Source organism: Sinocyclocheilus grahami, unplaced genomic scaffold, assembly GCF_001515645.1.
Source record: "Sinocyclocheilus grahami isolate Dianchi unplaced genomic scaffold, SAMN03320097.WGS_v1.1 scaffold380.1, whole genome shotgun sequence".
NCBI classification, from domain to species: domain Eukaryota; kingdom Metazoa; phylum Chordata; class Actinopteri; order Cypriniformes; family Cyprinidae; genus Sinocyclocheilus; species Sinocyclocheilus grahami.
Window position 1 is genome coordinate 918,852 of NW_015505559.1, and position 13,593 is coordinate 932,444.

Here is a 13,593-nt window from a genome sequence, read left to right on the forward strand (position 1 = left end):
ATCAGCTAACAGTTATATGATGATTCATGATTACAAAATCCGGAAACCGAGCGATTTATATTTGGCCATTATAAAGAGGGGTAGCAAATTGGACGTAATGTAACATTTTTCAAAATATTAAGATTATTTACATTTTGTAAGTATGCATATAGATATCCAAGTAATATTGTTCTTTTAAATCTGATAAAACAGATCTATTTGGCTGCGTTTATACCTTTTTCCCGCATTTGTCATCATTGATCCCCCCTCTGTAGTTGTAGTAGTCCAGCCGTTCTGATCCTTTATCAGCCTCGTGCTGAGCTTGTGTGAGGAAGTGTGCTGCTTGCCATTATTCGGTTACTGTTTGGAAACAATTGTCTCTATTCATACATTTCGGTAAGTATTACTTTAAAGTTGCCTTCTGTTGTAATTTGTTTGTCGTACCGAGTAACCTATTTTTTGAACCATGTTACTGAAAAGCGTCGATAGTTGCGTTATTTAAAAAAAGAAAAAAATGTAACGTTAACCGTTAGATGTAGAAGAACAAAGACCCAGAAGGCTTTTCTTCTTTTCCTTTTATTCTGTTTTACTCCCGACAGTCTTCAGTTGTTGTTATTACTGTCATACCAGACGTGTTTCTTCGTAAGTTGAGACCGAGTAACTTTAACTCGTTCCTGTCCTTCTCAGCTGTGCTTTGAGTTCTTGTGTCCACGTTGTGAATTGCGTTAACGTTGTGTGTTCCTCTTTTTAAGGTGTCTTTTTATGAGTAATCAAAAGCAGCAGAAGCCAACGCTAACGGGCCAGCGTTTCAAGACTCGGAAGAGAGGTTTGATTACTTCACTTGTTCCTCCTTTTCTTTTTAAGCGAGACGGGGGCAAGTTGTCACATGTAACTTAGTGGAAGTTAAACTAAACAGCCATTTTTGTCCTTGGTAATGAATTGCGTCACTTGGTCTGCGTCCCAAATGACGCACTAAACGCTATGTACTTATGCACTATGTACTCGACCATTTAGTGTGAAATGAATTATATAAGGTTATCTTGTCATTCATAATTGGAGTCTGATAGCCTTCGCTACGTAATAGAGAATGAGGATTTACTAGGGATGCACCGATATGAAAATTTTGGCCGATAACTGATAATTCTTTATTTTTGAAAGCCGATAACCGATATGTTGGCCGATAAATCTATATCCAAATTTTTATATACTTTTTGAGAGCCTGATTACAAAAAAGGTCTCATTAAAAACCACATCCCAAACACTTCAACATAAGCAGCCTAGTTTGAACGGTGTACGTTTTAAAAATATTTTTACTCTCCCATTACCAAATTTAGTCAAAGTCTTACAAATAAATAAAATATTGCATAAATAATGCAAACAAGTCATTGGACATCATTACACGTGTAAAGAATCAAAATTAATGCACCATAGATCAATAAAACGGAATAGCCTCTGCACGGACAATAATTAAATGATTTTAATTATTAAACCATATTGCTGATGAAAATAATAATAGAAAAATACAAGTGGTTGTTATTATTAATAATGTATCAATGATTTTGAAAGTAACAAATTAATACCACTGTTTTAAATAGCAGCCGTTTGAGCTGCGCGTGCTGAAGCTGAAGAGCTGAAAACTGAAGAAAAACACGGTAAACTGAAGCGTTTTGCTGGCAGCTTATTTAACTCAAGGAAATGCATCCTGAGATTAATATAACAAACATAATATTACAACTTATATATGTACAAAATGACGCAGTTATTGCATGCTATAGTCAGAATGTGTGATCCTGTTGTGGATGCGCTCTTCCCATAACAACGCGCTGAAACACAGCAACTAAACCCAAAGAATTCACAACGTTTTATTATAATAATGTTCTCATTAGAATGTTATATACACGACATTCCCAATCATAGTTATTAATGTTGTGCACTGCTGTTTGAGCTGCGTGTGCTGAGCTAAAGATGATCACCGGTAAACTGAAGCGCTCTTTTAACTTAACCGAACGCATTCTATATGAGAGAAATCAGATATACATCAGATAAACACGATATTACAATGTACAATTGCACAAAAGGCTGCAAACGAACAGCGCGCATCTGAAGTGTCTCTGAAGGAAATAATTCATTATTTATCGGCTTTAAGATATCGGCCAAATTTTCTTATCGGGCCGATACCGATAACAGAAAAAATTAGTATTTATCGGCCGATACCGATATGGTGGCCGATATATCGTGCATCCCTAGGATTTACGTCACAATGTTTTAAGGCGCCGCCATATTAGCGGGATACGCTTTCCGTTGCCATGGTTACTTCGACAGTGCGACCGAAAGAAATGGCAACAGAGAGAGAGCAGATTAAATTAATAAATACATTTCTGCGATACGGCGCAGTTTTATGGGAAGAGAAGGAGAAAGTGAAAGGAAAGGGGTTATATCGGGAGAAACTAAATAACACCGCTAAACAGCGTTATTTAGAGAAACTGCTTGGCATTAATAATATCGACCTGTACGACCTGCAAGTTACAGGATGGACAAAAACCCCAGAAACACTACCACCTCTCACATACCCTGACATCGTCAATTACCTGGTTTATGGCATCAGTGCCTACACAATGCAAGAGTTCAGAAGCTTTAAGTCATTAGAAGCTTATCAACAATTCTGCTGCGGCTGGGTGCAAGACTTACAAACCTGTAAACTGCGAGAGCTCAGTCATACTTGCCAAGGTTGCACTCCACTTTTATTATACTTTTTACAGTTCTAATGCTTATTATTGTAACAATGTTAAATATATTAATATAACGGTAATACTATATATATATATATATATATATGTGATTAGGCTGAATGCCAAGCAGATGGGTAATTGCTGCAGACAAAGGGAAATTGGAAATGTAGCATGGAATGAAATGCAACACGCTCTCCTTCATGCCTTTTCCATGTTGGAAACTTGAAAAACCGAATACAATTGTGGATTTTGTTTCTCGAAGGTCGTGTGACCTGCTATGGCAGTTTTTCATACAACAGCAGTTCCCAGGCATCGCGAAAACTAAATCAACGTAGCTCGACAGCAACAAAAATCAACCATAGACTGTAAACAAACAACGGAATCCTGCTAAGATGGCGGCAGCGTGCAGGTTACGTCGCCGCCCTATGTACCGTGACGTCACATTCTCATTCTCTATTAAAGCTGTGACAGTTGAGTGCATGAAGTGTTCAACATTACACTCTTCGGGTGTGTCTGAAATCGCCCCCTATACTCTTAAATAGGGCACTATTTGAGGGAACAGCCACTTTTAGTGGTGTCCGAAACCATAGTGAACGTTCTCGAGTGCACTCATTCAATCCCACAATGCGCTGCAAAAACGAGTGTACAACTGGTGCACGCTCAACGGCTAGAGAATGCCCATAATGCACCGTGAGAGTCACGCGCCGAATGAATCCCCGCATCTCGCCAGAAGATGGTGCCCGCAGCTGAATAATCAATCCGTTCCTTTTTACAAAGTGCTCATCAATGCAATAGTGAAACTGCGGGTCTGCAGCTGGATATATCGCCATCCATGGCGTACAGCATAATGTACGACATGGGTATAAATTCATTGTAAATTGTTTGATTAGCGTTTATACAATTTCCCTGTCAGAGTTCAAGATAAATCCTTTAATCTTACTAGAGCTGCTAGTTTCAAATGATTAATAAACGGCATGTTCAAACTATGCAAAAGCAGCATTCCTTCCGGTGCACTCAGTGTCCGAATTCACTCACTCGTTTTCATTCACTCCTTCTAGTGAACTGAATCAGTGACCTAATGTAGGGAATAGTGAATGGGGGTATAGGGGGTGATTTCGGACACAGCCTTCATTTTTTCGGTTATTTAAGTGTGCCATCCGGGTATTTAAAGTGCACTTTCTTTTTGGAATTTTCAGTGTGAACCAAGGCAACCTCCCGCGCTCTCTCTGAAGCCAACAAGGAAGTGACTTAAACTGTAATTCATCAACTGTCCGCTAGAGGCTGGCTGCAAAAGGGAGTCGATCCCATAGACTCCCCATGTTAAAATGCCCGACTTTACAGCAGAAAAACGTTTACAGCCTGGTTCAAAAAATGTCTATAGCTCATTTGGCCCCTGATTTTTATTTTATTTTTTTTGTATAACTCATCCGTTTAAATTATATTAAGCCTTAAAGTTCTGCATAATTAAGGGCATGGCCACGAGTGACAGGTGGATTGCCGCTGCTGTCACCACTGTCGAGCTAGGTGGGTGTGGCTTCAGCAACCTGTTCCTGCCTCCTTGCCCAGTTTCGATTATCCGGGAGTGACGCGCTGCCAAGATGGCGACGGCCGCCTCCGCCCACTTTTGAGCTTCAAAAATGCTCTTCGGAAATCTACGGGTGACGTCACGGACACTACGTCCATGTTTTTATACAGTCTATGGTGTGAACGGACTACTTGGTTTGGACTATCGAGTATTTTGCAAAAACCGTTCAAAACACCCCTACAGAGCGCACGCATACATTACGTGAAGTCTAGACTAGTGCGTGTGCGCATTTAGTGTTTTCTTTCACTGCATGATTCAGTCTATTAAAATGCATTTAGAATAATCACAAATTCAAGACATGATGGCAGAAAATTTATATATTTATACCACTTCATCTAGTTATTCAATTTCACACGAAGAGTGCAGGTTTTTTTTTTTTTTTTTCTCCAAAAATTACAATGGATTACAAATGTGACATTCAATAAACAATAAGTTAATTAAGAGATTTACGGTTTAGACACCATATTGCTTGTATTTGCTCTATTTCGCCAACGAAAATCATTCCGGATACAGCCACAGCTCTGTTTTGTCACTGAGCAACATGATGGTGTTTCGTCCTTCGTTTAAATGATTCGGTTCAGTCGCAATGACTCACTAATTAACCGTGATTTGCTGCCACCTGCTGGCGGTTTTAATTTCAAATTTTGGCTTTTTTCTTTGATTTAAAAAAAAAAAAAAAAAAATTTAATCATTTCAAATATCAGTATTCAACGTTTTGTTTATCAAAACATTATGCATTTGTAATTGCAGGTTAAATGCGTTCATGTCTTGCATTAAACAAAATACATGTGCGTAAATGCATCTAAATGCAGCTTCTGTGTTGGTTTTTAATTTGCTTGGTAAAAGCCCAAATGTCTTATTATTCTAATTCCCTGATTAAATGTAAGCATTTGACTCAAGATAATGTACAGTTATAAAAAAAAAAGGCTTTATAAAAGGTAAAAATCAGTTAACTTATTGGAAAAGATTAATTTCTATCAGTATGAACTGACCACCACACAGAATATTAAAAACATTAGGAGTCCGCTTCGGCAGTCCTTAAGATACCAGCACAATAACGCACTCAGCAAAATATCATCTAATTATCGTTATCGATAAAATATCGCGATATCGCACACCCCTACTTGTAGTATTTGTACTACAAAACGTCATAGAATAGTGCATAAGTACGTGATTTTTGGGATGCACCTTTGGACATGCCACATGTGCTAGCTTGCCTGAAATGTTCTGAAATCACCATATATAAAATGTCATGTGTGTGTATATGATGCTATACTGCTAATGAACATTCATTGGCACCTTGTAGTTGAGGTCTAGACCTGACAACTAGTCCAATGCACTTCATTGAGCATTACACCTAATTTTCTTCTACCTTTTTGAACAGATGAAAAGGAGAGATTTGACCCTACACAGTTTCAGGAGAGTGTTGTACAAGGATTAAATCAAACTGGCACTGATTTAGAGGCTGTTGCCAAGTTCCTAGATTTCTCTGGTGCCAAGCTCGATTATCGTCGCTATGCAGAAACCCTGTTTGATATCCTGGTGGCTGGTGGAATGCTGGGTAAGAGAGTGAGTTCTTGGGTGCTCCTTTTGTTTCGGATGTGAAGTATAGTTTAACTAGAGCTTTTCCATTTGTCTTTGTACCCATTAGCTCCGGGAGGTGCCTTATCCGACGACATGACTCGGACTAACTTCTGTCTCTTCACCGCACCAGAAGATGTTAAGACTATGAGAGCATATGCTCAGGTATCTAATGCCTCTTAATAGGTTTATTAGCAATGTGCTTCTAGAACAGGGTCTCTTTTTAATAAGTAATGGCATCTAAAGTGCATTCAATATTCTTAAATTTACTTTTTATACTTCTAACAAAACTTTGGGAAACAATTAAATTGGTCATTAACATGAACCATGCTAAGAAACATATTACAACATTGGACAACCTACAAAGAGCGAATGAGGTTTATTTGAGGCACAAAATGACTTGTAAGAATGTCATGGCATATTACAATCATTGCCTGATTACCCCTTGGGTAGAAGTAGACCCACGTGATGTGCAGCACCTTTTCAGGTGTTTGCGCACAAACAAGGCTACTGGGCCAGATGGGTTACCAGCTTTTTATTTTTTTTTTAAGCTATGAAGAACTTACAATAGCATGGTGTCCCTTATTTCAGCGACCTCTCGATGCCAGCTCTGTGGGAAAAAGTCCTACATAACACCAATTCCTAAAACAACAACCTGGTGCTAGAGCAAATGATCTTCGTCCTGTGGCTTTGACTTCAAATGTCATGAAGTGTTTTGCGATTTTGATCTCATTGCTGGAAAAAGTAGAGCCACGTTTGCCTATAGGCAGAACGGGAGTACTGAGGATGCTGTTCTTAGCATTGTTCATCTTGAGAACACTAAAGCAAGTAACAGAACTCAGCAGGTTAGGGTCAATGGGACACTTTCTAAGGTCAGCTATAGTAGCACAGGAGTGCCACAAGGTCGTTTCATTGCATGTGCTTTTTGCTTTATACACGAATGACTGCAGGAGCACATTAATAATTATATTATGAAATATGCTGATGACTGTCATTTTAAGTCTCTTACACAAAGACATGGACTTGGCATCCTACGAATGTATCCTGTGAAATAGATACTTCCATTCAGTGGTGTGACGAACGGTCTTGTTAAATATAAAAATAGACAAGAAATGGTCCTTGACCCAAGAAATGTATCTGAACACAAGCCTGTGATCGTTAAAGACACGGTGATACAGCAAGTGACATCTTACAGATACCTGTGGTTTTATATGGACCATGTTCTTTGTTGGAAGACACACATTGACTGTCTGTGCACACTACCACAACAGAGGATTTATTTTAAGGCTGAGACCAGTGTTGGGCAGTAACTTGGTTACTGTAATTACTTTTTGCAGTAACTAGTAGTGTAACTAATTAAAAGATTTCATTAATCATATCAGTTACCCTCCATAAAATGTCTTGGTTACTTTTAATGCCTCAACCCCGCTGATTTAAAATCAAATAATTCCTAGATTTATTTTCATAATTTTCACGACTCGCACATGCATGTGATGTCCCCAGTGCAGCAGGCAAGCTTGGAATAGGGAAAAGCTTACATTCAGCAGATAGAAATATTGCATTACATTGATTGTCAGGAAAAAAATTATCTGAGCTAGGGCTGCATGATTATGACCCATCTTAATTGTCGATTATTCCTTTGAATTGTAATTGCGTTTATTAATTGCGATTTAAATTGTTTACACTTTGTTTGAAGCAACTGCATGCCATATTTTTATATGAAAATAAACAAGCTGCAAACACTGAGAATTTATTGCTTTTCTATATTAAGCCTCAAATGTCAACTATATATACATTTGGATTGTTTTCTTTAAATAAAAAGGTAAAGTGTGCATGGTATTATGTTATACTAAAATTAAAACAATGGAAAACCCTTAAGAACATGTAGAAAAAGAAAAAGCATCTTAAGCATGCAGAATAACATAAGTGGACTTTGAACGATTAATTGCTGCGACGAGCGATTTGTAATTGTGGCATCCGTAATTGTAATCGTGATTAGAAATTCAATTAATTGTGCAGCCCTAATCTGAGCACTTGTGTAAATTGTGGCTTGACTTTACTCTGGCATTACATCCCTCTGATCAGCATGTGGTACATTATATTACTATAATTAAAGTTTCTTAACTTATGTGGTTTGATAAAATACATAATGAAATATAATCGTATATGGTAAAGGAGAAATAACAATTTTGCATCAAGCTACACATGACAATTAATGAGATTTGTTACAACACTTCTTGAATGTCACTATCAATCACTACAATTTTATGTGGAAGATAGTTACAACTTCTGTGGGGCGTGAAGAAAAAGTAATGTAATCTGAGCACTATTGTTATGTTAAAGTAACTATTACTTTTGAAATTAGTAAGGAGTAATATTACATTCTTTGAATAACTAGCCCAACACTGGCTGAGACTGTATGGGGTGGGTAGTAATATCTTGCTTGTTTTTTACCGAGCCACTCTTGAAAGTCTTATTACGGAATCCCAGTCTGGATTGTAAACTTGTCTATTCAACTGAAGAACAAATTGGCTCACCATATCCACAAAATGGCTATGAAAATCATAGGAATAAAACAATATGAGCCCATACAGACTTTATATCAACAGGCAGTGGTGAGAAGAGCAATAAGTATCAGCACTGATTCCAAACATCCTCTTTTTAGCAATTTATCAGTCGCTGCCATCGGGAAAGACTAAGAATGCCAGTGTGTAAAACTAATAGACAAGCTTTCATTTGTTCCTGCCTCGATTAAAAAAAAAAATGCTGAATTCTACCAAAAACAATGCACCTATAGCATATTAGCACTTTACTGTGTGTTGCACTGTACATATTTTACATACTGTATGGTATTATTATTATTGTCTGTTCAGAACAACACTGTAGCACTTTGCCAGACAAATTTCCTTTTGGGGACAAATAAAGTTTATCCTTATCCTTATGACTCTTAATCTTTTTTTTTTATTTTATTTTTTTTTAAGGTTTTTAACAAGTTAATCCGGCGTTACAAGTACCTGGAGAAAGGTTTTGAAGAGGAGATTAAAAAGGTAATTTGGACTTTGCCTGTAAGATTTTTAACTTTCTTGAAGACCAAAGACCCAGGATTTTGTGACCTAAAGTAATACTTCTGAATCTCTCCCCAGTTGCTCCTGTTTTTAAATGGGTTCAGTGAGTCTGAGCGTAACAAGCTTGCCATGCTCACAGGCATTTTACTGGCTAATGGGAACCTATCCGCTTCAATCCTTAGCAGCCTCTTCAATGACAACTTGGTCAAAGAAGGTACATCTAACATTTGGTCATGCTAGGTTTTCTCTGATTTCCTCTGTTTTTGTACTAAATGTGGTGTTGCTTTTAAATAGGTTTGTCTCCGGCCTTTGCTGTGAAGCTGTTTAAATCATGGATCAGTGAGAGGGACATTAACTCTGTGGCTGCCAGTCTGCGTAAAGTTGGCATGGACAACAGGTTGATAGTGAGTCTTAATGTGTTATATAGATGGCATAAGTGAATCTGTTCAATGCTGATTGTACTGTTATGGCTAACATATATTTTTAACCGGTTGTTTCTTCTGTTACAGGAGTTGTTTCCATTGAACAAGCGAAGCTATGACCACTTCTCTAAATACTTCACTGATGCTGGGCTTAAGGAGCTCTCTGATTTTGCACGCAACCAGCAGTCGTTAGGAGCTCGCAAGGAGCTTCAGAAAGAGCTCCAAGAGCAGATGTCTCAAGGGGTTTCTTTTAAAGAGGTCTGTGAAGATCCTGAACCAAGTTATGTTGTGATTCAAGACTAGCAAACTATGGCAATGGCTAATCTTCGTTTTGTCTCTTAGATCATTGCATATGGCAAGGAAGAAATAAAGAAGAGCAGCATCTCTGAGCAGATGATGATTGGTATCGTGTGGACCAGCGTCATGAGCTTAGTGGAATGGAATAAGAAAGAGGAACTGGTCACTGAACAGGCCATTAAACAACTGAAGGTAAGCGTTGTGCATGGAAGAAAGTAACCATAGCTTTTAGACTCCAATGGGTTTAACAGGTTAACATTTCTGAGCCTTGTTTTGGCCACTGAGAAACTAATTTGCTTTTGTTTGGTTTTCTTTCTTTTTTTTTTCTTCTCTCTCCAGTCAATACCAATTTCAATTTAAGCACAATTTAAAAACACTACTGTTGACCAATGTGCTGTACAAAGTAAATGACAACCTTTCACAGAATTGAGACCAAAACAGTCACAAACCAAATGAGACCTAGAGCTAATCAATTTTAAGTCATGGATAATAAGCTACAACAAATAAAAGTGATTTTAACCTAGTTTTAAAAATGGATGGTGTGGGAGCAGTTCTGATTTTAATAGGTAGACCATTCCAAAGTCTTGGAGCGGTTACGGCAAATACCCAATTCTCTCCTAGACTTTAGTCTGGTTTTAGGGACCACTAAGTGCCTTAAATTGGCAGACCTAATAGCTCTTGCTGGTTGGTGGTCTATCAACAGATCAGGGAGGTATAAGTGTGCTAAACCTTTTAAACCCTTAAAGTGCTATAAGAGCACTTTACATTGATTACCCGTGCGCTACAGGATTAAATTTAAAGTAGGACACATGTTCACACTTTCAAGCTCCTGTTAGGACTCTGACAGCTGCATTTTGAAACATCTGAAGGTGGTATAGAGAAGATTGATTGTTTCCCCCATTTAGAGAGCGTTGCAGTAATCAAGCCTTGTGGTGATAAAAGCATGGATAACATCAATTTATATAACCCTTTCAAAATTAGTAAAAGAAAGTATTCATTTTAACCAGGGTTAGCAACTGGAAGAAGCTTGACTTGTTTATCAAGCTTTAAAGCACTGTCCAGTAAAACACCCTGGTATTTCCCCCCCCCCCCCACCCCCTCCTCCTCTTCTCTCCTCTCAGACTTGAATAATTTTGGGGACATCCATGCTTTAACATCCAAGAGGCCAACAGGGTCTAATCTGTTTCAGAGGAAGATATATTTGTCATCTGCATAAGTGGTAACTTGTACCATACTTCTCGACGATAGAAGTGGAATCGTATAGAGAGAAAATAACATGGGAGCTAGAGTAGAACCTTGAGGGACCCTATGGGTCAAAGGGACTGAAACGGTGTGAAATTGGCCAATATTGATTGAGAAACTCCTGTTTGTAAGATGGGACTGGAACCAATTTTGGGATGAACCACTAATGCCCACCACCTGTTCTAACTAGGACAGAAGGATGTTGTGGCCTACAATGTCAAAGCTCAAGTCTAAAAGTACCAGTGCTACAGAATCCCCAGAGTCGGAGGCTAAAAGAATATCATTAAACCCTTTTAAAAGGGCTGTCTCAGTGAAGTGAAATTTCCTAAAACCTGATTGAAACGCATCAAATGGCCTTGTTTGTATTATGACCAACTTGATTCATTACTTTTGGTTCTGTTTCTCGTTCTCAGCAACACAGCCCCCTGCTGAAGGCCTTCACCACACAGGACCTGTCTGAGCTGACTCTGCTGCTGAGAGTTCAAGACTACTGTTATGACAACATCCACTTCATGAAAGCCTTCCAGAAAATTGTTTTGCTGCTTTATAAAGGTAGCATTTCTCAAAGGCGTGATTTGTGGTGCTTCTAGAGAGCTTTAATTAGGATGGTCTCTAAGCCTTTTCTGATACTTTACTCTTTCTTTAGTGGAGGTTGTGAGTGAAGAGGCTATTCTTAAGTGGTATACTGAAGCTCACCTAGCCAAAGGAAAGAGTGTCTTCCTGGAGCAGATGAAGAAGTTTGTGGAGTGGCTGAAAAATGCTGAAGAGGGTGAGTATCAGTCCCAATTAAACATGATGGTTTCTTTGTTTTCTCACATTAAAGAAATGACGCTCTTGTTTCAGAATCTGAGTCCGAGGAGGAAACAGACGAAGACTGAAGCCAGGTTGCTTCATTTTTGGAATGAGAAACTATTTCTGACTGTAGATGATTCTCTTGCATTTAAGTTAACTGGTCTAGATCACTTAAGGGCTTAACCAACACAACTCTTCTAGTCTTTTAAGCAAGAAATGTTTCCTTTTGAGGTTGCACTTGTAGTCATTGCCAAGGAAGAATGATTGTTCTCATCTGTGGCACTCGTTATCGAAGACCTTTTTAAATGTTCGTCAAATTGTTCTGGATGTTTATGTACAGGACCACCATTGTGACTTATCTCTTTTTGACTTTTTAAAAAAAATTAAAGAATTAATTCAAGTCTGTCTTTAGGAGTTATTTAATTGAGGTAAAAAGTACAACTTGTTTGTCATCCTAAATGAGGAAACCATTTCTTTTGGCACTGGTCATGTTAATGTGGGGTAATTTTATGTCTGTCTTGGTAAATTGGTTTAATTCATTGACTTAAGCAGTCCTGTTTGAATGTTGGCATAAGTAGTGGAGTTTGTTTACCATTACTTATGGCGCACCATATTTATGAACGCCATAAACACGGCAGGATCCCAATGTAAATTTATTTCATTAACCCTTCACAACAAGGTTTCATTTGTTAGCATTAGTTAACATTAACACCTTTTTAATAAAACTTTCGTTAACAACTGTTAAATGCTGTAAAAAAAAAAGTATACAGGTGAATCTCTAAATTAGAATGTCGTGGAAAAATTCATTTCAGTAATTCAACTCAAATTGTGACACTGGTGTATTAAATTCAGTGCACACAGACTGAAGTAGATTAAGTCTTTGGTTCTTTTAATTGTGGTGATTTTTGGCTCCCATTTAACAAAAACCCACCAATTCACTACTTCAACAAATTAGAATATGGTGACATGCTAATCAACTCAAAACACCTGCAAAGGTTTCCTGAGCCTTCAAAATGGTCTCTCAGTTTGGTTCACTAGGCTACACAATCATGGAGAAGACTGCTGATCTGACAGTTGTCCAGAAGACAATCATTGACGCCCTTCACAAGGACGGTAAGCCACAAACATTCATTGCTAAAGAAGCTGGCTGTTCACAGAGTGCTGTATCCAAGCATGTTAACAAAGTTGAGTGGAAGGAAAAAATGTGGAAGAAAAAGATGCACAACCAACTGAGAGAACCGCAGCCTTATGAGGATTGTCAAGCAAAATTGATTCAAGAATTTGAGTGAACTTCACAAGGAATGGACTGAGGCTGGTGTCAAGGCATCAAGAGCCACCACACACAGACAGACGTGTCAAGGAATTTGGCTACAGTTGTCGTATTCCTCTTGTTAAGCTGGTCCTGAACCACAGACAACGTCAGAGGCGTCTTATGTTATCGTCCAGGCAGAACTATTGTTCCAGCCACCAAAGAGCGATTCACAAATAACCTGCCTGATTTATCTCAACTGCTCTGTGTACCAAAAAGTACACATGAGCTAGACTAAATGACTAGCAACATGGGCACTATCTTTAATACATTAGAAGCTGTTGCCCCCATCAAATTGAAAAAGGTTAGAGAAAAACGTACTGCGCCATGGTACAAGAGTAATACCCATTCTCTCAAGAAAAAAACTTGTCTTGAGCGCAAATAGAGAAAAACTAACTTGGAAGTTTTTAGAATTGTGTGGAAAAACAGTATGTCCAGCGATAGACAGGCTCTTTGTTCGTGTTATTTGATGCATTGTTAACAAATTAACCTAATTGTGAAGTGTTACCATTATTTCTGTGTAGGGATGTAAAGATTAATTCGATTCACGATTCAATTTTCTCACGATTTTTTTTTTTTTTAACAAAATTAG

General features: G+C 38.1%; 1 protein-coding gene across 1 annotated transcript; it reads left to right on the plus strand.

Moving 5' to 3' along the window:
• Nucleotides 1-274: 274 nt before the first annotated feature.
• LOC107549769 (basic leucine zipper and W2 domain-containing protein 1-B) lies at nt 275-12,066 on the plus strand. Its single transcript, XM_016230943.1, has 12 exons — nt 275-375; nt 732-805; nt 5,678-5,854; nt 5,945-6,039; nt 8,856-8,921; nt 9,018-9,153; nt 9,234-9,343; nt 9,449-9,619; nt 9,704-9,850; nt 11,314-11,452; nt 11,547-11,669; nt 11,744-12,066. The coding sequence occupies exons 2-12, from the start codon at nt 742-744 to the stop codon at nt 11,776-11,778; spliced, it is 1,263 nt and encodes a 420-aa protein (XP_016086429.1). The 5' UTR covers nt 275-375; nt 732-741; the 3' UTR covers nt 11,779-12,066.
• Nucleotides 12,067-13,593: the final 1,527 nt, after the last annotated feature.

Excerpts from the sequence above, each read along its gene's own strand:
- LOC107549769 (XM_016230943.1), top strand. The coding sequence starts at position 742 with ATGAGTAATCAAAAGCAGCAGAAGCCAACGCTAACGGGCCAGCGTTTC. Across the intron at positions 5,855-5,944 it reads GGTGGCTGGTGGAATGCTGG|CTCCGGGAGGTGCCTTATCC; the intron begins GTAAGAGAGTGA and ends TGTACCCATTAG. Across the intron at positions 11,670-11,743 it reads GCTGAAAAATGCTGAAGAGG|AATCTGAGTCCGAGGAGGAA; the intron begins GTGAGTATCAGT and ends CTCTTGTTTCAG.